General features: G+C 47.1%; 2 protein-coding genes and 1 long non-coding RNA gene across 6 annotated transcripts in view; 1 reads left to right on the forward strand and 2 right to left on the reverse strand.

The window, feature by feature from the left end:
* EFCAB8 (EF-hand calcium binding domain 8) overlaps positions 1 to 8,597 on the reverse strand; it is a 67,061-nt gene extending 58,464 nt beyond the window's left edge. For 3 of the 4 annotated variants that reach the window (XR_014169677.1, XM_081916653.1, XM_081916652.1), the window contains exons 1-3: positions 8,458 to 8,597; positions 3,681 to 3,747; positions 1,666 to 1,846 (exon numbers count right to left, since the gene is read on the reverse strand). Coding sequence is in view for 3 of the 4 variants with exons in the window: in XM_081916653.1 (XP_081772779.1) it covers positions 1,666 to 1,846; positions 3,681 to 3,747; positions 8,458 to 8,555 (346 nt within the window). In the remaining variant the exon portion in view is untranslated. Of the gene's footprint in view, positions 1 to 1,665; positions 1,847 to 3,680; positions 3,748 to 4,966; positions 5,184 to 8,457 lie in introns of those variants that run through there. The other variant, XM_081916654.1, reaches the window with a different exon arrangement.
* Positions 8,598 to 8,959: 362 nt separating this feature from the next.
* LOC309373236 lies at positions 8,960 to 10,753 on the forward strand. Its single transcript, XR_014169886.1, has 2 exons — positions 8,960 to 9,090; positions 9,625 to 10,753. It is a non-coding gene; the product is annotated as an uncharacterized lncRNA (long non-coding RNA).
* On the reverse strand, positions 10,550 to 25,662 carry MAPRE1 (microtubule associated protein RP/EB family member 1). The gene is made up of 7 exons (XM_081917298.1): positions 25,524 to 25,662; positions 22,888 to 23,011; positions 19,231 to 19,376; positions 16,493 to 16,700; positions 15,487 to 15,605; positions 14,473 to 14,625; positions 10,550 to 13,538 (listed from the first exon to the last, which is right to left on the reverse strand). Exons 2-7 carry the CDS (start codon positions 23,006 to 23,008, stop codon positions 13,482 to 13,484), a joined length of 804 nt encoding a protein of 267 aa, XP_081773424.1. The 5' UTR covers positions 23,009 to 23,011; positions 25,524 to 25,662; the 3' UTR covers positions 10,550 to 13,481.
* Between the last annotated feature and the right edge of the window lie 1,954 nt (positions 25,663 to 27,616).

Below are 27,616 nucleotides of genomic sequence, written 5' to 3' on the forward strand. Positions count from 1 at the left end.
AGTTTATCCCTCCCCTTATGGTCTTGATTTATTGGCTACTTTTAAAATGAGGCTGCATTTTAATTGCATTTTAACCTGTATTTTAAATTGTGCCGTTGGGGTGGCGACGAGATTGCACTGGCCTATCTATTCTGAATGTATTCTGAATGTTCTTATGTGATGCCAATAAAGGTTACTTGACTTGACTTGACTTGACATTACCCCTGTTAGGATATTTCCGTTCCACCTTAAAAGGGAGCAGGCTTTGTGAGTCACAGAGTCCTGTTTCTGTTGTGTCTATGCTTTCGTTTCTCTCTGTGCCTGAACAAGCAAACAGGCGGTCATGTTTTTTCCTTTGTTCTGACCAATGCTGAATAAACTTCTAAATAATGCTCTCCTGCGTGCATCTTTCGCCATGCAAATTCTGCTGATAGAGCGTGCATCAGCTCTGGAATGTGGCAAGATATTATCTGGAGCTCGTGCCGCTAATTACTGATACTGTATCTACGGGAGATCGATGGATCGTCCGGAGGCGACGTGGGGGCCATGATGGCCTTTATCTCCCTGGCAGTATCCCAACAACAGGTTATGGGCCCAGATTCACGGCACGTACAGGAGAGTAAGGCTGCGAAGGACTGTATCCTACTGTGATTTTATTGGTTGTTAGCAGCCCTGAGCCTGGCTCTGGCCGGGGAGGGCGGGGTATAAATAAAATATTATTATTATTATTATTATTATTATTATTATTATTATTATTATTATATTATCATTATTATTATTATTTACTTACGAGACCACTGCAAGCAGGTTAAAGCATTAGCAGGATTCTAACCACACTTGTAAAGTAACAGAAAGTATGGGTAATTTAGAAGGATAAAAGTTTGGATAAATATTGATATGCAGTTGTAAATATTAAGATTAGGACCCATGAAAGGGATTGGGGGTGGGGGAGTCAGGAGATTCAAAGCACTCTCGATATTTGGATTTTGAACTGATGTTTGTAATATGTTTACATTTTTAAAAAATCGAATTAAAAAATCATTTAAATAATAATAAGAAGAGCTCCCCTCCCCAGGCACAGAACGTTACTCTGCAACCAGAAGGGACACCAAGAGATGGAGGATCCTGAGCAAAATGCCCCCGGTGCTGGTAGGACACCTGCCTTGCTAACAGAAGGACCAGATCCTCAGCCTCCCCAGGGGAAAGGACTCCGCCTGTAGTAGTATTATACATGTTATTACAGTGGTACCTCAGGTTAAGTTCTTAATTCATTCCGGAGGTCCGTACTTAACCTGAAACTGTTGTTAACCTGAAGCAGCACTTTAGCTAATGGGGCCTCCTGCTGTGCCGCCAGAGCACAATTTCTGTTCTCATCCTGAAGCAAAGTTCTTAACCCGAGGTAATATTTCTGGGTTAGCGGAGTCTGTAACCTGAAGCGTGTGTAACCCGAGGTACCATTGTATTACTTACTTACTTACTTATTTTTAATTTTCCAAAAGCCAAAGAAATACAAAAAATACAGAAGAAACAAGAAGTAAAAAAAGAAATAAAAATACAGAAATATAAAAAAAAATCACGGACCAAACCAAACATTCCCCCCACCTCTTTTGAGATGTATGTAATGAATGAAAAAGAAAAATGAATTTTAAAAATAAAAATGGGGTGTGGGTTTGAAAGGAGCCTCACCTCCTCCGCCATCGATGTCCGCCTCGCGGAACATGCGCTCCAGCTTCCGTAAGTGGTCATAGTTGATCTGGTCCTCCACCTGCTTGGTGCGAGACTCATCGTACAAGCCGGCAGCCTTCATCAGCTGCCTGTGGGATGAGCACACCGGGCCCAACTTGCTCAGGAGACCAGGAAGCCTGGGCTGGGAGGAAGGAAGGAAGACAGGGGGTCAGTCCGTCACCGAAAACACCAGAATTACTCTGCACACCCTTGGAAGAAAGGGCCTGAGCTGCCTGCCATTTCCCTAAGTCATTGGTCCATTTCTTCATGTTTGGTGGGAATGCCCTTTCCTTAAAAACTTTTGGAAGTGAAATAGAAAAATTAAGGTCTTATATGTATAATAAGGGATGCGGGTGGCGCTGTGGGTTAAACCACAGTGACTAGAATTTGCCGATCAGAAGGTCAGCAGTTCGAATCCCTACGACAGGGTGAGCTCCCGTTGCTCAGTCCCTGCTCCTGCCAACCTAGCAGTTCGAAAGCACGTCCAAGGGCAAGTAGATAAATAGGTACCGCTCCAGCGGGAAGGTAAATGGTGTTTCCGTGCGCTGCTCTGGTTCGCCAGAAGCAGCTTAATCATGCTGGCCACATGACCTGGAAGCTGTACGCCGGCTCCCTCGGCCAGTAAAGCGAGATGAGCGCCGCAACCCCAGAGTCAGCCATGACTGGACCTAATGGTCAAGGGTCCCTTTACCTTTACTTATATATTATGAAAATGGCCAATATACACTAAACAAGCAGAAACTGAAACTGCCCTCGTTCCCCCATCAGTCAGCATAATGGTTGTTGTTTAGTCATTTAGTTGTGTCCGACTCTTCGTGACCCCCTGGACCAAAGCACGCCAGGCACTTCTGTCTTCCACTGCCTCCCGCAATTTGGTCAAACTCATGCTGGTAGCTTCGTGAACACTGTCCCACCATCTTGTCTTCTGTCGTCCCCTTCTCCTTGCGCCCTCCATCCTTCCCAACATCAGGGTCTTTTCCAGGGAGTCTTCTCTTCTCATGAGGTGGCCAAAGTCTTGGAGCCTCAGCTTCAGGATCTGTCCTTCCAGTGAGCACTCAGGGCTGATTTCCTTCAGAATGGAGAGGTTTGATCTTCCTCCAGTCCATGGGACTCTCAAGAGTCTCCTCCAGCACCAGAATTCAAAAGCATAAATTCTACGGCGATCAGCCTTCTTTATGGTCCAGCTCTCACCATAATATATATGCTTTAGTAAAACAACCAGAGTATGAACAAGAAGTCTGTATAATGTATATGTTTCAGGGATTGTACAGATTCAAGAATGGTCTATGCTACATAGGAGAATATTTTGAGAATAAAAGACATGGCAAAGGCATCTTTTATTATCCAGATGGATCGGATATGATGGAGGGTGGGTGGAAGACCAAAGACATGGAAATGGCTTTTACTAAAATGTAAATGGAGACACCTACAATGGAGAGTGGTTCAATCACTACAGGCATGGGCAAGGTACATATCTGTATCAGAGCCAAGAGCCACATTCACCCACAGTCAAACCTTCCAGGGGCCGCGCATTGGTGGTGGGCGGCCCAGGGGCAAAATGTGGGCGGGGCTCTTGCATTTGCACAACAGGCCAAGCAAGCCACTTCAGTTCCAGAGCTTTCTGCACACAAATCTCCATCTAGGTAAGTTAAGAAGCATCTTCACAGTTCAAGGCCACTTTGCAGCCAGGGGAAAGCACTGGCTGTAAACCAGAAGGTTGATGGTTCAAGCCCAACCAGGGACAACTGTGGGTAAGATTCCTGCATTGCAGGGGGTTGGACTAGATGACCCTGGAGGTCCCTTCCAACTCTACAGTTCTATGAAGCATGGCCAGAGAAGGCCTGGCAGAGAGGCCTCAGATATCCCAGATTACAGCTTGCTGTAAACCGCTTTGATATATTTTCATGGCATATGTACATACGACTTTTGACAGATGCATAAATAAACAACAGTACATCTTCCCAACTCATACTTACTGGAGCGGGGGCTGGTGCCGGAGGAAGCTGCTGAGTGGCAGGGTCTTTCTCAAATTCGAGGCCTCCCCTAAAAATATTGGAAAGAAAGCAAAACCAATGAGCACTTTTAAGTATTTGAAAGTCAAGGTCCCCACTCATTTGGATGGATTCAAGGCTGTGGGCTTTCAGCTTCTCTGGGATTTAAGGAGTGCGTTCCTCGTGCTCTGCCTCAGTGCTTCCTTCTGTAAAATGGGAATGGTCACTCAACCAGGAAGCTCACACTTAGCTAGGAGCCAAAGGGCACCTTAAACCGAGGTTATGGGCACAACGATGGAATGTCTAGGTGCACTTTTTAATAACAAGAATACAAAGCTGAAAATGAATTAACTGCAGCTAAAAGATTATGTTCATTTTTTACATGGTCTAGTCCTTTCCCTGCCTAACCCCTTAATATTCTTAAGAGGGTCTCTTCTCCAGTCTTCAGAAAGTAGCTGGAAGTGGGGAGGCAGTAAAGGGTCCTCCTTTCCTTCCACGCAGCAGTTTTAATCTGAAATCTTAGGCGCAGTACTGCACCCAGAGCAAAAAAACTGCTCGCACTAATGAAATTCATTATTGCAAAATGTGCCTAGGACAATGGGAATTTTGAGGGGAAGGGTTGCCAAATGACCTGAGAAAAACCTCCTCCTGTGCCTTGAAGAACAGCTTGATCAACAGAAACCAGCAAGTGGGGCTTTTCCCAGCTTGCAAGAGAAGCACCAATCCCTGTTTCATTATGATCCCATGGCAAATAACCCTCCTTAAAAGTAGTATGAGAGATTGGCACAGTTGCCTGTTAACAACAGCTGATCAAAACTGTTGGGAAAGGCACAGGAGCGGAAGCTGGGAAAGAAAGTTGGCAACCTGAACTGCAAGGGGAGCCTCAAAGAGGAGGCTGCCGGGAGGCTGGAGAGCAGGCAGGTAGCAATGGGGACAGGGATGGTTTTCCCAGTAGTGATGTATGGAAGTGAGAGCTGGACCATAAAGAAGGCTGGTCGGGAGGCAGTGGAAGACAGGAGTGCTTGGCATGCTCTGGTCCAGGGGGTCACGAAGAGGCGGACATGACTAAATGACTAAACAACAACATGTCAAGCAGAGGCAGGTATGCCAAGCAGCGAGAGCAAGGCCTGGAGTAGCTTGTTGCTGCTCCACAGAAGATGGGTGAGAGGAGGAGGCAGCAAAAAGAAGGCAGAAGCAGATGCTTGAAAATGAAAAAACTTTAAAAGCATTTGTGTGCGCAAGTTTGCATCAACTGGAGCAAGAAGTGGTACCTTTCTGTTCAGCTCCGGACCTTCAGGATGCTGTGCAGATCTGCAAAATTCTGGGAGATGCTTATGGGTTCCCAGCAATTAATCTGAAACTGATTTTTTTTTCTAACGGCGTTCACTACTGTCCACAGGGACGTAGGATCGCCAGCACGAGACAGCACTTGCCGCTCTGCTCTGTCCAGTAAAACTGTTTTCTGCCAGGGATCTGAAAAGCCGGTAAACTCCAGGTTCCGTCCCCCCCTCCCAGGCCCCGCCCCTGAGATCCACCTGCCCCTCCTTTGGGCATTCCAGGCAGGCTGCAATCCCCAAGGGCAAGCGGCTTGGATTGAGCCAAAGCTCAGCAGGCGAACAGCAGCTCTGCATGGCAAAAGAGGGGGCTCTGTCCCTGGCACCGCCTGCTAAGTGGGTCAGGGAGCCTGAGACTATTGGGATCTTGCCGGAAGGAGCAGCGGGCAAAGCCAGGCTCCGTAGACTCCAGATACAAGCACCGCTTCCTATGCCAGCTCACTGTATCCCCAGTTTCCCTTGACTGTAATCCCTCGCCTTGCTCCTTTTAAACATAGGACTGTAGAGTTGGAAGGGACCCCGAGGGTCATCTAGTCCCACCCCACCCCAAATGCTGGCAGCTTTTGCCCAGAATGGGGCTCGAACTCATGACCTTGAGAGCAAGTGTCTCCAGCGAATGAGCTATCCCAGTCTACATGTTGTCGTTCAGTCGTGTCCGCCTCTTCGTGTCCCCCTGGACCAGAGCATGCCAGGCACTCCTGTCTTCCACTGCCTCCTGCAGTTTGGTCAAACTCATGCTGGTAGCTTCGAGAACACTGTCCCACCATCTCGTCCTCTGTTGTCCCCTTCTCCTTGTGCCCTCCATCTTTCCCAACATCAGGGTCTTTCCCAGGGAGTCTTCTCTTCTCATGAGGTGGCCAAAGTATTGGAGTTTCAGCTTCAGGATCTGTCCTTCCAGTGAGCACTCACGGCTGATTTCCTTCAGAATGGAGAGGCTGGATCTTCTTGCCGTCCATGGGACTCTCAAGAGTCTCCTCCAGCACCAGAATTCAACATACAAAGAGCATTCGCTGGATCATGCCAATGGTCTGCTCCCATCTGTTGATCAAAGGCCCCTTCCAATCTCTGAGCATCTGCTGGATCAGGGCAGTGGCCCGTCTACTCCAGAGTCCTATTCTCACAGGGGCCAACCAGAGGACCCAAAGGGAAACACACACCCCAGCAGGATCTGAACACAAGAGCAACATTCCTCTCCTGTGGTTTCCAGCAATGGGGATCCAGAAGCATTGCTGCCTCCAGCCGAGGAGGAAAGAAAACAGCTTTCACAGCCACTAGCCATTGATAGCCCTTTCCTCTGTGAATTGATCTAATCCTCATCAAGGCTTGTGGCCCTCACTGCCTCCTGTGGTAGGGAGTTCCACAGTTTAAGCATGTGTTGAATAAATAAGTACAGTGGTACCTCGGTTTTTGAATGTAATCCATTCCAGAAGACCTTTCAACTTCAGAAACATTCGAAAACCGAGGCACAAAGGGCGGTCTGCTAATTCAATTGTGAAAAACAACAGGTACACGCAGCGGATGCTGTTCGACTTCCAAGGCGCGTTTGAAAACGGAAGCATTTACTTCTGGGTTTCCAGAGTTCGGAAACCGAAACGTTCGGCAATGGAGATGTCGGAAAAGTGAGGCACCTGTACAGTCATACCTTGGGTTACAGACACTTCAGGTTGCGTTTTTTTCGGGTTACGGACGTGCTGAAACCCAGAAGTATCAGAACTGGTTTCAGCACTTTGCACATGTGCAGAAGCGCCGGATCGCAACCCGCCTGTGTGCAAACGCAGTGCTGCGGGTTGTGGATGCTGCAGGTTGTGAATGTGCCTCCTGCATGGATCACGTTTGCAGCTCAAGTGTCCACTGTACTTTATTTTATGTGTCCTGTCCACTCACTCAACAAAACATACACACACACAACCCTGCTCCTCCCCATGTGTGAGCAACCCAGGCCCTCCATAAATCTGGGGGTAACTCCAGAACAGATTTGGGGGGCACAGAAGGAGGAGGAGGAGAAGGGAGTCTCGTTGCATAAGCGGCGATAGGACGCTTACTTAGCACAGCAATGAAAATAAACCACTCTCTCTTTAAGCCATAGGCTGCATCCCGTTCCGTGGGCAGGGCTCTGTTTTCCAAAGGGGTCTGACAAAATGTCAGGCTACAAGGACCTCCGAGTGCACTCAGCAAAGTCTTTGATGGGCAGAGGTTCAACAGGTGAAGCATTGCACGGCTTGGAAGTGCAGCAGATGGGAGAAGCTGCACCTGTTGGTTTCTTTGGCTTGCCATCGACAGCCCTCTCCTCCCTGTAGTGGGTGGGGGCTAACTTGTTAAATCTTAGCTGCTTTCCAGGGAATCTATGTCATCTCGGATGTGCTTGCTGCTCAGGGTCCAATGTTCCATATGTCTAGCCGGAATCTCCTTTCCTGCAATTTGAAGCCATGGGTTCGAGTCCTACCTTCCAGAGCAGGAGAAAACAAGCATGCTCCCTCTTCCATGTGACAATCTTTCAGATATTTGAAGATGGCTATCATATCTCCTCTTTTCCAGGTGGGTGGCTCTATGGGTTAAACCACAGAGCCTAGGACTCTTGGCAGTTTGAATCCCCATGACGGGGTGAGCTCCCGTTGCTCGGTCCCTGCTCCTGCCCACCTAGCAGTTTGAAAGCACGTCAAAGTGCAAGTAGATAAATAGGTACCGCTCCGGTGGGAAGGTAAACGGCATTTCCGTGCGCTGCTCTGGTTCGCCAGAACCGGCTTAGTCATGCTGGCCACATGACCCACAAGCTGTCTGCAAACAAACGCCATCTCCCTCGGTCAGTAAAGCGAGATGAGCGTGCAACCCCAGAGTCGTCCGTGACTGGACCTAATGGTCAGGGGTATCTTTACCTTTTATCCTATCTCCTCTTTTCCAGGCTAAACATACCCAATTCCTTCAACGGCTCATCACAAGGCTTGGTTTTCAGAGCCTTGATCATCTTGGCTGCCCCACTCTGCACACCTTCCAGCTTGTCAATACCCTGGTCTTAATTTATAAAGCCCTGAATAATTTAGTTGCAGAGTATCTCAGGGATTGCCAGAGCCATTCTATCCCAGGGAGGGAGGGCAGGTAAACAGGGAGTGACTATAATACACAGGGATACCTTATTATCTACCAGTGAGCTTCAGAGAGAGTAACAAACAAGCAGCAGAGAGGACCCTGCCTCCAAAGAGCCTACAATCCACATTTAGGACTGCCACCAGCCAGCCAGGTCTAGTGGGTGGGGAGGCTTCCTAAGCACACATAGGCAGGCGTTGGAAGGGAAAGGGAGAGCCTTTCAACAAACACATAAGCATATTCTGATTTAATGTGAATTTGCATTTCTGCTTGGTGCACAGGTAGGAAGTTGGGAGCAGACAAGACACATTAAGGGAAAGATTCGGTGGCCCTGCCCCAACACTCACCAGCTCACGGAGGGGTGGACGCTGAGTTTCCGGGGTGTGCTCAGCAGGGAACTTGTGGGCCTCTCCGTGCTGCTGTCTTCATACTTATTGCCCTCCATCTTCAGCAAAGAGTTCAGCAGTCCTCTTGCTTAGTATCCAACCTCTGCAGGACTCTGCAATCAACTTGAAAGTATTCAGCTGCTTGAGTGCCAATAAACTCAACTGTGATGTCACGCTTCAGAATGGTTACCTCATTTCACTGAACTTCAGGAAGAGACAGCCAGGGCCTAGAATTCTCTCTGCTAAGCTTGCACTTAAAATATTGGTTTGAGATGAGCGTGGGAGGTGGGAGTTCAAGGACTAGTAAATGAACAGAATGTTAGACAGGGAATGTGCGGGGGTAACAGGCAAAGGCAGGCTGGAATTTCCCCCAAAAGACTATGCTTACAACAGAGGATATGAGGTGGTGTAGGTCTCTTCTTCAGAGGAGTAGCTCCTGGTAAACAGAAATGGGAGGCGATATTTGGGGCATATGGGCGTGCATAGGGAGAGGGGCAGAGATGCAGCAACCCAGTTGGAAATGATCTTCTGGAGCACTCAGGAAAACAAGATGACAAAGGAAAGCAGGTGAAATTGGAGCTGGGGCACAAAAATGTAAGTGTCATTTGCAAATTATAAAAGGGACACAGAAAGAAGAGGAACCACAGTCAGAGTATCGCTCAGATGTTTTAGTATAGATTGTGGTTCCATATTGTGGTGGGTTTTGGGGGCGTTGGTGTGTGTGTGTGTTAGATGCCTTGCTGAAAACAGCAAAAAATATTCCAGTAGCTATCAGCGGCTACTAGGCAGAATGGCTTTGCTCTAACCTCCACTGTCAAATACCAGTTCCTAGTGATATTCAATTTCGGCTCAGTATAGACCTATTGAAATTAATAGACCCAACTTTGTGGGGTTCGTTAATTTCTTTGGGTCTACCCTGAGTAAAACTTAATTGACTACCAACCACCCCTGTTCTCCCAGGTTCTGGTCAAACACTCAAGTGCTGCACCACATTGACTCCGTGTCCCCATGAATTCTTCCAGTCTTTAAACAGCTTTGCCACACTAGGCAAGGCAATGTGGACGGGGACAACCAAAACCTACTTCCCAAACTGCAGGTCCCTTTTTCTTTTGCAGAGCCTTTATTTAGGAAATCACAACTGGAAGAACTTTGCCCTGGATGACTGCAAACCACATATTAGCTAAACCTGAACGTTGCTTGTCCATATGTTGACCACGGAGCCCAACTATTGAGTGTAGATCTGAGCAGGAAGAGTCCTGTCCTTTCGAAATAGGTAGGATTCTATAAGTGCATTCTGTTCCCCCCAGGATGTGCGGGACAGATTGAGATGCTCATGGGGCAACTTCATGATGTCCTGCGCTCTAAGTGAGGGCATCCCTGTACCACATTGTGTTTACCTCTGAAGGCTGCCTTGGCTTGAATACTATCACAGCCACAACAGGAAGAGGGTGGGTTGCAGCCCAAAAAAGGGAGACGTGTCACATTCCCAGAGGCTATTATTGCATGGTCTTTTCTCCAGCACTGGGCTTCAATTCTAAAAGCACTGCATTTTTATGCAGTGCCTTCATTTCACTCTCTTAAATGGAGGTGTGTCAATCCTAGATAGCCAAAACAAGTAGGAGGAGAATAGCAAGCTGCAAGGGGAAAAAAGCTACGCATGTTCCACTGTGGTCTTGGAGGCTTACTCTCAAGAAAGTGTGTTCCAATTCGATAGTACTGTGTCCATTTGAAAGCTGGGGAAAGGGAACTGGCTAATGCCCTGTTAGTTTAGGGAGATCCCATTTAATCACTGGGTATCATGGTATCAAGTGAGTACCTTTGAGCCAATTCTCAAGTCTCTGGCATTAGGAAGGGCCATGACCTGGCTGTTAGATTTCTGCCACTGGGAACAGGGTGGGCATCTCATGGCCAAATTCTCTCCATTCCTGGAGTGGAAACATTTACAACCTACTTCAGCGTTCTATGGGCGACGATCTGTAAACTGCTTTGAACACTGCAAGTTTCAAACAAATCTTTACCCAGCCAGAGAAATCACGATTCTGTGAAGACAATATTTTAATTGAAATGCTTGTAGTTTTATTTTAGTCTTGGAACAGTTACAGTAAGAATTGTCATTGCAAGTAAGAAGGTTGACAAGACTGAACAACAAGAGTTAAGAAAAGATATCCTGCAAGCCCACTTGCAAGACCAGACGTACGCTGTGGGGTACAGACAGGTCCATGTCTTAGTTTTTGGTTGTTCTATTTAGTCTGCCTTCCACATATCTTCAAAAAAGGCCAAGATTAAGGCAGGCTTGCTTGCATTTTTATTTTTCCCCAAATGAAAGGATCCTTTCAGCAGGAGAGGACTTTGCATCAGGTACTGTACCAGGAGAGCAGATTTATTATCATTTTGGGAGGAGAGGTTGTGGCAGTTCTTGGTCCAGATGACACAATGAAGACTTCTTACATATTATACGCAACTCATTAAAATCTCAGCACTTCTCTGGCCAGAAAGTGGGAGTTCTACACGTGAAGCTGCTACATGCCAGACTAGGTATCTTATTCTGGTGACGACACAGCAAACATCAACTGTACGATGCCATAAAGGCACCATCTCTAGAACAGCAGCTGAGATTGTCACAGTTCACCAGGGTAAACTGATCCACCTGCCTCTCTCCCTCCACCCCCCTTCAGCAAAGACAACCCTGTGGCACAAACGCAGCCAAAAGAATAATGTTGTCCTTGTGAGATAGGTATGAACTAGGTGGAGCCTCCTACTATCAGAGCATCAGTACCTTGCAGACAATACATTTTCCTTCACGTGTGCAAGAAGCCAAACAGCAAAAAGATTTGGTGTGTCATTTTAAAACCCCCAGCTAACTTCAGTGGATTGCTACGTATCATTTGCAAAGAGCTGTTACTCTTATAGTAGTCTTCAGAACCAGAGAAGGTATCTTGGGCAGTTATAAATGAAGAGTTGTCTCGCGAAACAAGCAGCCTCCATTGCCCATCTGTGCAGGCACTCAAAAAGTTTAACATGTGATAAGACATCACAGCAAGCAACGGCCTCTACATGAGGCTGCTTGTCAAAGACACTGGCAACACACAGACAGAACTATCTACATGAGTAATAAGGTAACCCGGTGTTTCGTGGGCAGCAAGCCGCCACAGAGCAAGCACACAGAGTCACAGCAACTTTTGTTGAACAACCCTATTGCTAGCAAGGGATATCAGGAGGAACACGCTGAAGCTCATCCTCAAGACGTTCTTTCTCAAAATTGGTACAAATTGTGTCCACAGGGTTGCAGTGTGGTGCCCTTAGTAGCAATCTGATGCTGGGCAACTTCCAAGCAAAGGAACTGGGATCTTTGAGGGCCCAGAACAGAACCAGACCCACAAGAACATGACACTCCAGCAGACAGTTGCATTCTTGAAATAACAGAACTTTATTTAGAAACTGTTTAAAAGTAGAAAAAACCCTGTCAAGAGGAGTCTGGGTGGAATATGGTTTAGGGCACAAAGTATCTAGAAGGCCACAAGAGAAATAGCACCTCTGATGTTTTAAATAATGGCTTGCTTTTTTTGGCATTTGATGAATTTGGGTCTTCCTCTGAATTTCCATAGGGATTCATGCACTACACAACAGTTACCATAAAATGCTTTGCTTTCTACACACATTTAGAACACATAACCACGGGAAGCAAATGAACAAGAGCACACCAAGCCCAGAGGCTCAGTCTTAGCTGTGGCTGTGGGCAAGATCTCAAGAGGGCCCTCCCCAAAGAGCAGCAATCGACAGGGGGGTAGGTGGGCGGGATTTGCTCCACGTAAAAGGGACAGGGTCAAGCATGAAATACTGTAATCGAGACTCATCTGAGCGCTGTATTTTCTGCAATATTGGATTTCCTATTGAATGCACACCAATCAGTGTTCTTTGCCAGCCGTCAGGAGCACCGGCAAAGGCTTAAACGTCGGGAGGCTAACTCAAGGAGGGGACACACAAACAGAGAGACAGTCTGGAGATCAAGACTGGCCTCAGTGCAGCACTGCAAAACAAAACTACCCAAATCAATACAGTTTAGTCAGCAGGCTTGGAAGAGGAGGAGGAGGAGGAGGAAGGGGGCGCAGAGAGGAATGGGACCCACAAAACTCCATGGACCAGAGACACAAAAGCAGGTGGTGGGTGAGGGAGGGGACTGGACGCAGGCTGCGAATTAGGTGAAGAGTTTCAAAAGGGATAGCCTTTTTGGTTTGGAAGACACCACATGCCATTGGCCACAGTACAGCAAAACAGAGAGGCCTTCAAGCACATCCGTATCTTACGCATTCTAGTCTTGCAACAGGCTACATACAGTAAAGTCTTTCCCCCTTACGACAGTCAGTGATCAGGAGGGCAGCTCTGAATAGATATTGGGCTGTTCTAATTACCCCTTACGGAGCCCTTACTGACTTGAGGCGCCAAGCAAGTCCTTCCAAAACAAGAAAGCCAGATGCTCAAACCCCAATATAGAACACACAAAATCTCTCATCACATTACTTCAATTTGGCATCTGGAAGCACATTTTAAGCCCCCTTAAGGCATCTCTTTAGTTGCAGAACACATTTCATATTTGCTCAACCTTCCTGCGAAAAAGTCAATCCTGAAATTGCTCCACTACATACACCCCACAGCCCACAAAAAGAAAAGAAAAACAGTACAGCAAACTCTCCACAAATCAGTGCCTTACCAGCAACCAAGCAACTCTGCAAACTCCAAATATTCAACCCCTTGCTTCCAAATTACACCAACTAGATGTTAATACTGCTCTGCTATAAAAGTGAGAAAAGAGCTCTCAAATTAAACCCATTGGAGGGGGGGGAAGTATTAAAACTTACGCAAAGTGCACTTCAAGAGGTACTTTTTACTTATGAAAAGAATAAAATGGAGTATTTTAAGCACATGATTGGGGAAAGCTGATTTCTGAATTCTGCTATTGCTGCTCTGCTGGTACAGTCGGTGGACCACTAATACTCCTCTTGCTCCTCTGGTGGTGCTCCTTCATCTGGTATGACAAAACCTTCCTGAAAGGGAAAACAGAGATGCAGAGACCACTGCATTAATCAGCAAGGAACAGGGGGCAAAGGCAGGATGCCGCCTTCCCTTAGAACAGGGGTTGCCAACCTTTCTAAACCAGTGAGCACACTGAGATTTTTTAAGTCCACTGTGGGCACCAGTCACAAAATGGTTGCCCTGGTGCAACATAAAATTAGAGAGAGTACTGTGCTGGTAGGTCTTTCCTCAAAACTGCATACTCCCTACTGAATTTCTGCCTGCCACGCAGTTGCTAATGGCACAAGAGTCCTATTTTCCCCCAGGGCCAACCCTAAAACAGAGCCTAGCCTGGGCAGACGTGTATACCATTGTACTGCAAACTGACAACACAGTGAATCCTTAATGAGTGGCCGGCGTTGGGTTCTACACAACAAGAGTCTTACATAAGCTTCCCTGCAAAGTCTGCGCATTTTGCATTTGCCACTTTGCCTTTTTTGTAAAGTGGGTGAGGACACCTTTTCTGTTGTTGCGCCCTCTCCACAGAACCACCTCCTTTCTGAATTATGCTGGGCGCTTATATGAATAGTATTTTAGCACCTGCTGAAAACTCATTTATTCCCAAGTCTCTGCTAACAATTAACACCAGTCTGTTTGTTTGGGTTTTAGTATCTACATGGTTATTGTTTAGGTGTTGGTGTTGTAATTTTTGTACTGTGCTGTATACCACTTTGTGGTTTTTAAAAGGAAAGTGGTATATTATTATTTTAAAATAATAGTTAAATAACCCCCACTGAAACCAGTGAAAGCTGTACAAGAATACTTCTGAGTGGTTGAGGAGCTGAACTTCTCTCGGTGGGATCTTCCTAACTAAACTGTGTCCCAAACGCTGCTGTAGGAGCAAGCATAGGCATAATCTGGAATGTCTAAGCCAGAAATTGGGGGAAGCATTCACCAGATACTTACATCCGTGGCATAAAGAATCTCCACAATCCTTTGAAGAACAGGGTCACTCTCTCCTTCATTCTCCTGACAGATCAGCTCAATGTTCCTCAGTTTTCCAAAGTAGAAGTCTCTTTCCTTCTCCAAATCTTCCACAGTCATCTTTAATACATTGATCTGCCAAAGAACAATTCACAGTGCTTCTTACAGAGAAAATGCTTGTGGCCAAGAAAGAACAAAGGGGAGGGCTTGCACATTTAAGGCTGCAATCTTAAGTCTCATTAAACTCAATAGGGCTTGTTACCAAGTAGATGTGTATAGAATTGCATTGAAATGTTGCTCTACCAATAAAATGCAAGCGATTTTTGTGGGTGGGTAACTGTAAGAGACAACTTTGTATGTTTTGAGGTTTTAAGCAACACTGTACTCCTCTTAAGTTAGATGAACCAATGGTGTGCAATGTAATGGGTGGGCACTTTAAGCAGCAGTTTTCAGCACAACTCTTGTGGTAAGAATGGCGTGGAAACAACTTCACCAAGGTCCAGTCCCAAAGCAACATCTGTAAGGTGGCCAGGGCAGTCACCAAATCATGTGGTTCTACTTACCAAGACCAATTTGCGCAACATCACCACTGCCAACAACTCTCTTCCGCTACACATTTATGGGTGGAATTCAATGTCACACTAAGGCATTTTTGCTTGTCAGGTAGAACAATCTTACTTCTCCCCCCCCCATGTGCTATTCTGGGGGGTTTCCTGATCCTCCCAAGAAGATTTGGGGAGCGCATGGGGGTGGAGGCAAAGGGGAGGGGAGTCCTGTTGCACTAGCAGTACTTGTGCTGGCTTCTACGAGCGCAACCACTTAGCTCAATCAGGCCAAATGTCACATCTCCATTACAAAGACATGATCAGCACAGAAAACTCCAAGGTATCTCTCCCACAATCGTGTTACTTTATACACTGCAGTGCATTTGAAAGTCAAGACCACCCATGCCATGAGCCTCTGCTGATCAGTGCAGCCTACTTGCTGGAAGCCCACCTGCTGGATCAGTTCAGCCGACTCTTCTTCCCCAATTCCTCCAGGAGCCTTTTTAACCATCGCAGGTCCAGTTTTATTAGCCACTGTTGTTCTCTGTGCAACCATGGGCCTCGCTGGAGCTGCAACACAGAAGGGTATTAGCTGCAGTTCCAAAATGCCCATTCCACACACCTGTGCTCTACATAGTAGCCAACTAAAGTGAGACAGCACCCAAAGTGTACCATCCCGTGTGCAGGAAAGCACCTTAACCCTATAGCCTCAAAGAAGGCCACCTCCCTGTGAAGTGCTAAGTACCGAACACAGGCTTTACAACCGCTTTCTGTAAGGAAGCTGGGCGCTCTACTCTTGCTGCCTTCAGTTCTTGAGTTCCCACAAAACTGTGATCTACAAAAGGAAAGCATTTCTAGCTGTTATACGCGGAACTGAATCACACAGTATACCACCAGATTAGGAGCACCTGGTCACAGGTAAGACACAAGGCAATCCCCTTCCTGCTGGGGAAGAGCAGGATTAAAGGGCAGTCTCAAGCAGAGGGTGTTTGTTTCCTGTCTGGAGACTGGCACACCCTTGTGAAATATAGGAAGCGACAAGTTTCAACAACAGCCTGTATTTCAGCAATGACTCGCAGGCATACATTAAAAGGGCTGTGCAAGCTCCAGAGTGTGAACACATCTTCACACAAGCACAACCCTGCACCACCTCTCTGTGCTAAGCATAACTCCAGATGTGAACCTGGATGACACATGGATGCTCATGCGATGTATTCATACTGGCACAAGAGGCATGAGGAGACAGAGCACACAACAGCGAGTCTCTGCCTCCAGCAGAGACTTCCTCTCCAGGCTGCCTCCCAATCCTCCGGTTCCTTGCTAGCAGCCTCTGGGCAAAAGCAGCCAGAGATCCCGCAGGTCCCTCACCCAACACACAACGCGAAGGCATCCGATTATGAGAGCCCTGAACCCCAAAGCTGGCCTGGTCAGACAGATTTGTCAAGAGCTTGCCTTACCTGTGCCAGTAGAGCTAAGATTCTTTTTGGGTTTGTTGAGCAGGGGTACGACAAGAGCAGGGGCTGGGGCCGTCTCCTGGCCTTGCCTAGCTGCCACAGGGTCATAGTCTTTCCCATCGTAGTTTGCATCAAAGAATTTTTTGAACCACTGAACAAATTCAAAATTATCCTGGAATTTTCCTTTCACTAATTTGTCCACAGGAATTATCTGAGGGAAGAGAGGAGTATATTTAGTCCAATGAGAAAAACAAAACACTCAAGATGTTTCTGAGATGAGTGGACAGAACTTGCTGGCTCCAGTTCAAGAGATTCCTCCAGAAACTTGAGCCAGGGGAGAATAGGTAGGCCCAAGGTTTTCTGCACAGAGGTCATATTCCAACACACTCTGGAGTGCATGCAGAACGCCAATGAGGAAGCAAGCACAGGAATGATATCAAAATAATGTTACAACAAGGAAAGACGGTTTTTATAATAGTCTCTCCCATTCAGAGTTTAAAATTTGTGATGCAACAACTGTGCCTGGTGTTCTTTTGGCCCTGTCAACCTCTTACCTGCAGTCTTCAATACACACTGTACATGTTTGAATATGCTATTCTGCCATTTTTCTGCTTTAAAGTCAGGTGCAATTGGTAATTTTAAAGTGATAATTTAAAATACAGTGGTACCTCGGGTTACAGACGCTTCAGGTTATGCGTTTTCAGGATGCACACTGCGCCGAACCTGGAAGTACCGGAACAGGTTACTTCCGGGTTTCAGCAATCACGCTTCGCGCATGTGCAGAAGCGCCAAATTGCAACCCGTGCGTGCGCAGACATGGCGCTGTGGGTTGCGAACATGCCTCCTGCATGGATCACGTTCACAACCCGAGGTTCTACTGTAATGCAATTTTAAATTATGATTAAACTCAATCTGCCTTGCTCTCCACCACTGTCGGCTACAGTCTCCCTGTACTCTCCTCTACCTCTTATTCTTTCCCCACCACAGAGGTCTCTGCACCTCTTCCCTATCTAGCCCCAAGCGAATCCAACTGCGGCTGAAAGCAGCACACCAGGGCAAAGCACCAAATTCAATACCATACGACATCACGTAGCGGACAAGTGGGCAAGGCTGGCCCCCAATGGCCTGGTGGGTCTAATTAAGCCTGTGGGCCAGAGGTTCCCCATAGCTACTTTTCCACATGTACAGTGGTACCTCTGGATGCAAACACGATCCGTTCCAGAGCCCCGTTCGCATCCTGAGTAGAACATAACACGTGACTGCGCATGCACGTTTCGCCGCTTCTGTGCATGCGCGCAATGGCATTTTGAGCGTCTGTGCATGCACGAGTGGCGAAACCCAGAAGTAACGTGCTCCGTTACTTCTGGGCCGCTGCAGAGCGTAACCTGAAAACGCTCAAGCTGAAGCATATTTAACCCGAGGTATGTCTGTATACTGGTATAGTTTATGTGTATGTCTGGAAAAACACAGTACAATGTTAAAACAGATTTTTACAGAGTGAGGTAGGAAAGGGGATTTGGAATTTTCTCCTGAGGCCACAAATCATTTCAGAGTTGGTTGGCGCACAGTCTTTCATGTTCTGCATAACCGATACAAAATGAAAAGTGCCAGAAACCTTTAGAAAATTGAACCATTTAGTCTTTGGTAGTGGGCTGAGTCAGGGTGGGCTGAGATGGTGCAAACCATCCACAGCCCTCATGGGGAAGCCAGCAGTCTTCCATTGCTATTTTCATCGGTACAAAAGGGGCCTACTTGGCATATCACACATGCCCTAACGAAAGCTCAACAGCTGATTTCTTTTTCCTAAGGAAAAGCAGCTTAGAGGAAGGTGCTTCCCCCCCCCAGACATTTCTCTGCTACAAAGTGCTCTTTTCTCCCACCTATTTCCTCCTGAGGGGCATCAAAATGCATCTGTTCTTACACAGAGTTTTGGAAGCCATGTATGTGCTGGGTTGGTGGAGGGAAGCATATTTTACAACCAAAAAACAGGCAGAAGCCAAAGAGCTTCCTTTCCCTCCACCACCTCCCCCCTCTCTTGCATGCATGTTTGCTTCATGCAAATAGCCTCAAAGGCTGGGTCCCACTGAGGGAAAGCAACTGCTTCCAGGCAAGTCACAGGGGGATCTTTCGCTTAAATCTACACTATGACAAGGATACCTTCAAGACAAGCGGAGGCAGTTTTGCTGTTGTAGGCTGACAAGTGTTTTTGCACTTGTCTGACAAGTTGCAAAAAGGGAGAGTTTGGATGTTCTGCCCTTCTATAAATTATTAGCCCATGCATAGTAGTCCAGGGAAATGTAATTCAGCTGCTTCTTGGAATTTTCCATTAATTCAGTGCTCTTAGAGTTTTAATTCAACAATCGCTATAGTATTTATAGATCTTTTCTGTACAAATCAGGGAAATAGCTTTAAAAGACAAGAACTGCAACTGAGAACAAGATATGGTTAGTTGAATGAAGATGGGATTCAGCATTATCTGAAGAAATGCACCCAGTTTAGGCTGACCAATACTGTTAGGTGACAGAACCCCTGATTTATCAACTTTTAATGAGAAACTGAGCAAGTGAACACTGCCTGATGAGTGGCAGCTGCCAAGAATAAGTAGAAAAGATCAGCAATTTAGGACAAAAGCAACACCAAGACTGTAAAAGAAAAGGAATATTTTAAGTCAGCATCCTGAAAACTGCATTTTTCCATAAAGGTGATTCAAAGCAAGTGCATTCCAAGACAAAAGAGCTTACTTTGTCAACACCCATTCGTTTAAAACCTGCTTGTAGGACCTTGTAGTTTTGGATGTATTCGTGTTCCAACTTTGCCTGGAATTTTACTTTCTTCAGTGTTACAGAACCAGGGAACAGCATATCCATAAACTGACAATAAGCAGCACCTGAAAGGATAAATAAAAACAGGCACACTTGTGAAAAATTGAACTTGAGCAAGTGGAATGCAACAAAGACAAGTAATAGAAATGCTAGCATATTCACAACAGTAGCAATCGCCCTCCTGCAACCACATTTCAACAAGTCTGTGGGAGTGCAGTATGACCAGACATCCACTACAGCTGTCTTAGGGATTGCAAACCCTTAGAGCAGTCACTTTTGTTAACAAAGTTTTAAGTTTTGCAAGAAACTCCATTTCCCCATCTCCCACCCAATTCAACAAATAAGACAGGGGAGATCATGAGTTCTACCGCCTTTACAGTTCCTGGTTAGCAAAACCAAACCACTGACAAGTCACTAGTCAACACACTGCATTGCATTATGGACAAACACTTCCAAGCTGTGACAATAATTTTGTCTCTTTGCTTGCTTTAGCAAGAGGCGCCTTTCCTCAACCCATGCTACTGCCAAAATAAGACAACCATCCTTCGTTCAGGGATAGATATACCCTATTACATAGGTGGGCAAACTAAGGCTCAGGGGCCGGATCTGGCTCAGTCGCCTTCTCAATCCGGCCTGCAGACGGTCTGGGAATCAGTGTGTTTTTACATGAGTAGAATGTGTGCTTTTATTTAAAATGCATCTCTGGGTTATTTGTGGGGCATAGGAATTTGTTCATTTCCCCCCCAAAATATAGTCCAGCCCCCCACAAGGTCTGAAGGATAGTGGACCAGCCCCTGCTGAAAAAGTTTGCTGGCCCCTGCCCTATTATCATTAGCATTTAGCTGCTCCCCACAAACTGGGACATGTCCAAGCAACAGCCCTTATTCAACACATGCTAAGTAAAGGCGGTGCTATAAGCCTGCAATATTGCTACTGAACAGCTACCTCATTGCTGAGAACCTGTTACTGTGGAATATGCAGGCGCCAACATTTCCACTTCTCCCAACACCTTAACACTTAAATCAAGCCCATGATCAAAGTCAGACACAGATTCTAAGAGAACAGATACCACAAAAGAAAAAGCAGACATCTTCTGCAGGAAGGCGGCATGGAACTTTAGCATCCCAGACTGTAACATTCCCTGTACCTAAACAGAGTGGGCACATTCCACATGGAATATTACCTACACAAGAAAATTTATGTATAAGCGGCTTGAATGAAAAAGAGTTTTCCAAGTTGTGCACAGATAAAATGATAGACAAAGCATAGCTGCTCTTCCACATTCTCATAAGGATGTCAGCCTTCCCCAAAAGCAAAATACTTCAGGAGCTGAAAACAAATTCAATGGAATCACAACATGAGGTGATTGTTATGCATGACTGTTACGTTACGCTTACTCATGGCATCTGAAAAATCACTTCACTTGCTGCATTTTTGTTGTTGTTGTGTTAACAAAGCTCCACAGGTGGTACAATGAGGAAATTGCTGTGACTGACCAGTTTGCTTCAGACAGTACAGGAAAATGGTAGTTAAAACAAACTGCAAATAACCATTAAGGACAACATCTCTCAAAGTCTAGTTCTCCTCAAGCATAACAAAGGTGTTTCCGATCACCCTGATGAATCTAGAAGATTTTATTGTGATTACTCAATTACCTTCAAGAATGAGAATTCCTCAGTTCCCATTTCCTTACATCTTGATCCTATTGCTTCCTCAATCACTTCTGTTCTGTGGCAGCCATCAAGTTGACTACTCCAAAATTAACACAACACTTTATTTTTCCACTTTGTCAAAGCAGAATTTCTATCTTAGCGCCAATTCTTCTTCACTCTGAGCTCATCATCAGTACCCCTTCAACAGCACACATGTAGCCAAGGATGAGGGCAGCACTGCTCCCCATTGCAGGTAATAAATAATAATAATAAAGGTTATGTATTAACCCTCTCAGTACATCTGCCCGGCCATGTATTCACTTATCCCATTCTTTATACCTTTCTTTTCCATCAATTTTTCACAATGACCATCACTGCCTGCACTGTGTAGTTCCTGATTCAGATGTGACTTGAAAGCCCTCCTAGATCGTCAACAATTACTGTGTCTCCATTAAGATACGCTTCACTCTCCCTTTGCTTTTCCTACTTGGACTGTACATTACAAGTCCACAAACTCAGTTTAACATTAAAAACAAAAACAAAACAAACAAGCAGCATTACAGCTTTGCAACACAGAAGCTCTGCTACCATCACTATGGATTCATCTCCTTTGAGGTTTATCCACAGTGCAGAAGTCTTGTGCAAGCATTGCTAACACCGGGCAACCTTCCGTAGGGATTAATATAGGATTTGCAAAAACAGAACCTAGTTTTATCTTCTGCAAAGCTTAGAAATTCCCTTAAACAGAGGTGGCCCACGTTGGAATTCAGGCGTGGAGCCCAGATGGGTTCAGATTGTTCCACTGGCTACATCTCTGCTAGAGATGGGTGATATATCAATATTTTGTCTCTTACTGGTATGAACTCCAGAACATGATAAAGGTTTAGAAATTTTTCACCCTGTAATATATAGAGAATGCACTGCCCTGCTGACCCGGCAGGCAGGAAGCGGCACTTTACTGCAAAGTAAATGGCCATTTCTTGCCTGCCCGCAATATCAAGGCATAAGCCCTTGCCTCCTCTCAGCTGGCATTGCAGAGTAAAGGACTTTGCTTTGCAGTAAAAGCTGCTTTATGCCTGCACAATCTGCAAGGCCATGGCTTTGCGCTTTAGTTATGCAGGTTCAAGGCACACACCTCATGTCTTTAAGGCACACACTTAAAAGAGTAGACTCAGCACCAAATCAGGCTAAGCAGGATATCAGGGTCTCTACTCTGCCTGGTGTGTGCCTTATGGCCCCGTAGATCTCGTCTGCGAAAAAAGAAACTTTGTTTGCTTATTGGAATCTTCCTTCCTCAGCACTGCTGTGGGACGCAGATTCCGATCAGCAAAGAAAATTTATTCTTCCAATAAGATCAATGTGACTTGGGCTCCTGCTTCTGTTCAGGAAATGATGCATCACTTTTGCAGTAAAGACTTTATGCATTTGGAAACTAAGGTGCAGACAACGCTGAAAGTCAAGGCACGACGGGCTGTATGGCAGGTATGAGGAACGTTTGGGCTTCCAGATGCTGCTGAAACTACATCTCCCATCATTCCCGGCCAATGACCACGCTTGCTAGGCTTGAAGAGAGTTGCAGTTCAGCAACACCTGGAGGGCTCTATAGCATCTAGCACAAAAACCCTTCTGTGCCACAATCAAGGGATAAGAAGTTGAATGTACCTGTAGAAGAGCATACATATTAAAAGCAGATGGTTCAAACAAGCATGCCACACCCTACACAGAAAGACACAAAAACATTTGTACTCATTTGGCTGTGGAAATTTATTCTGAACTCAAAATGAGAAGCAGTTAAGCCAAGGCAAGCAAAGCAGAAACCCACCAAAACAGCCTTCCAGCCCCCGCCACTGATTTTCCAAAGGAAAATAGTAATGCTTTGGAAACCTCAAGCAGCAAGTTCCTCCGCTCTCAGCACTTTCCTTACCTGAGCAAAGCTGCTCTATCTTTGTCAAGTTCAATTGTAAGGACTCATTGATCCAGGCGAGCATGTCATGTCGACTCAAGTTATCGCTTGTCACCGAAGTGGAATACACATTAACGGCCATTTTCTGCAAGGGGAAATAACCAAGAAGGGATTTCGTTTATACACAGGCTAGTGAACCAGCACCTGCACATCTCATGCTCCAAGGAAGCCTTTTCCAGACATCAAGAGCACAGTCACATCTGTTGGATATAGGCCACCTCCTTATTATGACGTTTACTGGAGACAGTCTGGTTATTTATCAGAAATCTACTGTCTGAGTAATGTGATGAGACTATATTTATACATAGCTGGATGCAAATGGTGTACTCACACTCAGGCACAGCAAGTAAACTTACTTTATTGTACCAGGAAATATACTGCAATAGGCATAATGATCCACTGCAGGGAAGAGTACTGTAACCCATTCAACTGGCTCAGAAACATTCTCTTTTACCAATAATGCTCATTCTATTTCCACAAAATAGATAAAAGAGTAGAGATGAGATTTAAGAAGAACTCAGAGATGAATAAAGTAAATGAAGAGGCAGAAAGAGATTAGGAAAGGCTGAATGGATGCACTGGGTCTTCAAGGGAGATGAGGTGATTCGTTTTAGGCAAATACATGTAACAGGAAAGCTTAGTGGTAGATTCTGAACACTGGAGGAAGAAGAGGAGATGGCAAAATGCAGCCCCCTGGTGCATTTTTATGCCCAATATGAAGTCTGAAGCAGCTGTTTCAAGAGAGGGCATGAACTGTTTGTTCACATTTCACCCAAAATTAAATGGCAAGGTGTTTTTACACTAATGAAATTTAACTTGTGTGGGCATCGCATGGGCAGATACAGTGGTACCTCGGGTTAAGTACTTAATTCGTTCCAGAGGTCCGTTCTTAACCTGAAACGGTTCTTAACCTGAAGCACCACTTTAGCTAATGGGGCCTCCCGCTGCCACCAGAGAATGAGTTCTGTTCTCATCCTGAAGCAAAATTCTTAATCCGAGGTACTATTTCTGGGTTAGCAGAGTCTGTAACCTGAAGCGTCTGTAACCTGAAGCGTCTGTAACCTGAGGTACCACTGTACTGGCAATGAACTCTAAGAGCCTAGCCAGTCACTTTGGTTTTGCAGGCCATATAAGGAGGCTGCATTCACTACAATGGCAGGGATTACAATGGTACCTCTGGTTGCGAACGGGATCCGTTCCGGAGGCCCATTTGCAACATGAAAAGAGCGAGCGCAACCTGCAGCGGCACATCTGTGCATGCGCAGGTTGCGATTCGCCACTTCTGCGCATGCCTGTGACATCATGTGCGTCTGCGCATGCGCGAGTGGTGAAACCCGGAAGTAGACCCTTTCCGGTACTTCCAGGTCGCCACGGGATGTAACCTGAAAGAACGTAACAGGAAGCAAACGTAACATGAGGTATGACTGTACATGGAAGCATGAGTCTTGCTATCCTACCACAAATGCGTATCTATTTTATGAACAGGAGAGCACCCCCAAACTAAGCATCGTGTTCCACACAGGCTTGGGCGAGCTCTGCTTTCCAGATAAAAAATGTGGCATTGCTGTTTCACACTGGGACCAGTGGCATAGCGTGGGGGTGCAGGGGGGGGGCCGGCCGCAACACCTGGGGGTTAGGGTTAGGGGGCGCAAATCCACGGGTTAGGGGGCGCAAATCCACGGGTTAGGGGGCGCAAATCTATGGGTTAGGGGGTGCAAATTACTTGCCTTGCCCCGGGTGCTGACAACCCACGCTACGCCACTGACTGGGACAAGGTATCCTGGAGGGGGGAGTTTCCCAGAAACACCTCTGGGAGTCTCTGCAGGCGCGCCCGTGCTACAGTTCCCTTTCCCTTCTCACAGGGGAAGTGGCCAGACACCCCCAAGCCCCCCACGCAGGCATGTGAATCGCCCGTGAAACTCGAGTTCCCCATGAGTGGGAGGGAACCAGCCTTGAACGGGGGCCAAAAATCAGTAGCTATGTGCTCTTCTCAGGAGCAGAGAGAGAAGCTTGGAGGAGCAGACTAGGCCGAGGCTGAAGGAGAGGGCGAGCGGGACGGGGTCGGACCCTTGCAAGGAGGGGGTACAGAGGGGGGGCTTTGCTGGGCAAGTGCCCCCCGTTCCTTGCCAGGGGCCCCCCGACATTTCCGCAACAGACCTATCCTCTCAAGTGTGGGGAACCCAAAGGTCCTCTAGACGGGGCAAGGCCCACACCTGCCCCCTCATCACCATCATGGCGATCTCCCCCCCCCCCCCAGCCACGCACCGGCAGGCGGGCGGAGCTCGGCGCCTCTTCCCCGCACAGAGACCGAAAAGCAGCGCTGCCCCATTCGCATAAAAACCGCACTCATCTGCATATGCAAATAGCACGCGGAAGGTTCGATTGCCCACCCCACCCCCACCCCGCGCCAGACGCGGCCTTTCGCTGGCGGCCCGAGCCAGGAGGGCGGGGCCCGGCCCGCCTCAGACTCGCCTCGCCAGGCCCAGCCGAGGCAGCCGCCGCCGCCGCCGCCCTCCCTTTCTCCTCAGCCGCCCCCAACGGAAGGACGGACGGAGGGACGGACGGGTCTCCGCCGCCGCGCCCTCAGAGCCCGTTACCTCAGTCGCTCGCCGTTCAAACCGGCCCCGCCCGCCTCGCCCGGGATATAGCGTCACGCGGCTACGCCGGCGGGCTGACGTCACTTCGGGGGAGGGCGGGGGAAAGAGGAAGGAGAGCCGCGGGGAGGGGCTTCTCGAGGGGAAGAGGCGGAGTCGGCTTCCGCGCCCGCCCTCCGTTGCTGAGAGACGGCGTTTCTTAACCCGCCTCCCGGCTTGACAGACAAGGCGGCCGGCCAATTGGCGCGGCGATGAGGAAAAGCGCGCGACGGCTCCGCCCCCTCTGGGAAGCCGGCCCCGCCTCCATTCACAAAGCAACGAGCTTCAGGGTAGTGGGTTCGAGTCCCGCGTTCGGCTCAAAAATTCCTGCGTTACAGGGGATTGGACTAGCTGACCCTCGGGATCCCTAAGATTCTATAAGATTTGCTGTTTCCCTCAGAGGACCACGCCCCCTTTGTACCCAATTCTGTTCAGAATTTTTTTGGTTTTCGTAACGCGTGTCAGGGAGTCGTCAGGCCTGCACGTGTGAACGCTCCCTGCCTGCGCGTCCGGAGAGGCGCTTCAAGAAAGCGCCCGCGGCTTCCTCAGCCGTCGACTCTTAACCGCGTCCCCCTCACGCAGCAGGGACTACATTTCCCAGCGTGCCCCGCGGGGCGCACTCATAACTCGGTTGCGCGAGTCCGTCCTTCCGACCGCGCATGCTGGGTAATGTAGTCCATCTGGGGAAAGCGACTCGATGTTGCACGTGTGATGACGGCGCGCCGGCGGCCGGAAGTAGTTCCCGAGGGATGCTGGGTAGTGTAGTCCGATCGCGCCATTCATCTCTATGGAAACCATACATATCACCACCCCGCTTCGGGCCTTTGAGCATCCGCTGCCACCATTTCTCCAGTGGAAATCGGGACGTCCTATTGCATCATCATCATAATAAAAAAATTACTATTTTTATGCAACCCATTAAACATTAAAAATCAGATGGAAGGCAGGATAGCTGTTGGTCTCAAGGTTGCATGGTTACTTGTCACCTTGGCTCAGGGGTCAGATAACTCCAGTCCCTCCAACTTTTCTCCAGTGGAAATAGGGGATTCCAGCAGCGGCCAGAGGATTGGAGAAGATCAGTCTACATCCCAATCCCAAAGAAGGGCAGTGCCAAAGAATGCTCCAACTACCGCACAATTGCACTCATTTCACACGCTAGCAAGGTTATGCTTAAAATTCTACAAGGCAGGCTCAAGCAGTATGTGGACCGAGAACTCCCAGAAGTGCAAGCTGGATTTAGAAGAGGCAGAGGAACCAGAGACCAAATTGCAAACATGCGCTGGATTATGGAGAAAGCTAGAGAGTTCCAGAAAGACATCTACTTCTGCTTCATTGACTATGCAAAAGCCTTTGACTGTGTCGACCACGGCAAACTATGGCAAGTTCTTAAAGAAATGGGAGTGCCAGATCACCTCATCTGTCTCCTGAGAAATTTCTATGTGGGACAAGAAGCTACAGTTAGAACTGGATATGGAACAACTGTGGTTCAAAATTGGGAAAGGAGTACGGCAAGGCTGTATATTGTCTCCCTGTTTATTTAACTTATATGCAGAATTCATCATGCGAAAGGCTGGGCTGGATGAATCCCAAGCCGGAATTAAGATCGCCGGAAGAAATATCAACAACCTCGGATAAGCAGATGACACAACCTTGTTTGCTGGGGCTGATGGGACTTGTAGTGCCAACATCTAAGAGGTTACCAGATGTCATGGTTTGAATTTTTGAGTGCAGAAAGTATTGGTTTAAGGTGTAGAGATCTTTTCTATTCTATTTGATTCAAGAAGGTTCTGGGACTTTCTCTGTGTGACGCAAGATACAAGCTGGAAGTTTCTAGCTGAAAAGCAAGTTTCCATTCTTCCTGTAAACAAGCAGAAGGTTCCTAATGTTCTAACTAATGTTGACGTTTGCTTTGGATTGTTATGGAGCAAAACCATGTCACCAGATTGGCTAAGGATGGCACACACTACTGTGGGTTGATGCCACGTGCATACAAACTTAAAGAAATTTCTCCTTACCTGCCAGCTAAGAAGTGAATTTTGTATAAGTTTTGTTAAATA

Source organism: Podarcis melisellensis, assembly GCF_964234715.1.
Source record: "Podarcis melisellensis genome assembly, chromosome: 6".
NCBI lineage: Eukaryota > Metazoa > Chordata > Lepidosauria > Squamata > Lacertidae > Podarcis > Podarcis melisellensis.

Excerpts from the sequence above, each read along its gene's own strand:
- MAPRE1 (XM_081917298.1), bottom strand. The coding sequence starts at position 23,008 with ATGGCCGTTAATGTGTATTCCACTTCGGTGACAAGCGATAACTTGAGT. Across the intron at positions 19,377-22,887 it reads GATAGAGCAGCTTTGCTCAG|GTGCTGCTTATTGTCAGTTT; the intron begins GTAAGGAAAGTG and ends TTATCCTTTCAG. Across the intron at positions 13,539-14,472 it reads AGATTCTTTATGCCACGGAT|GAAGGTTTTGTCATACCAGA; the intron begins GTAAGTATCTGG and ends TTTCCCTTTCAG.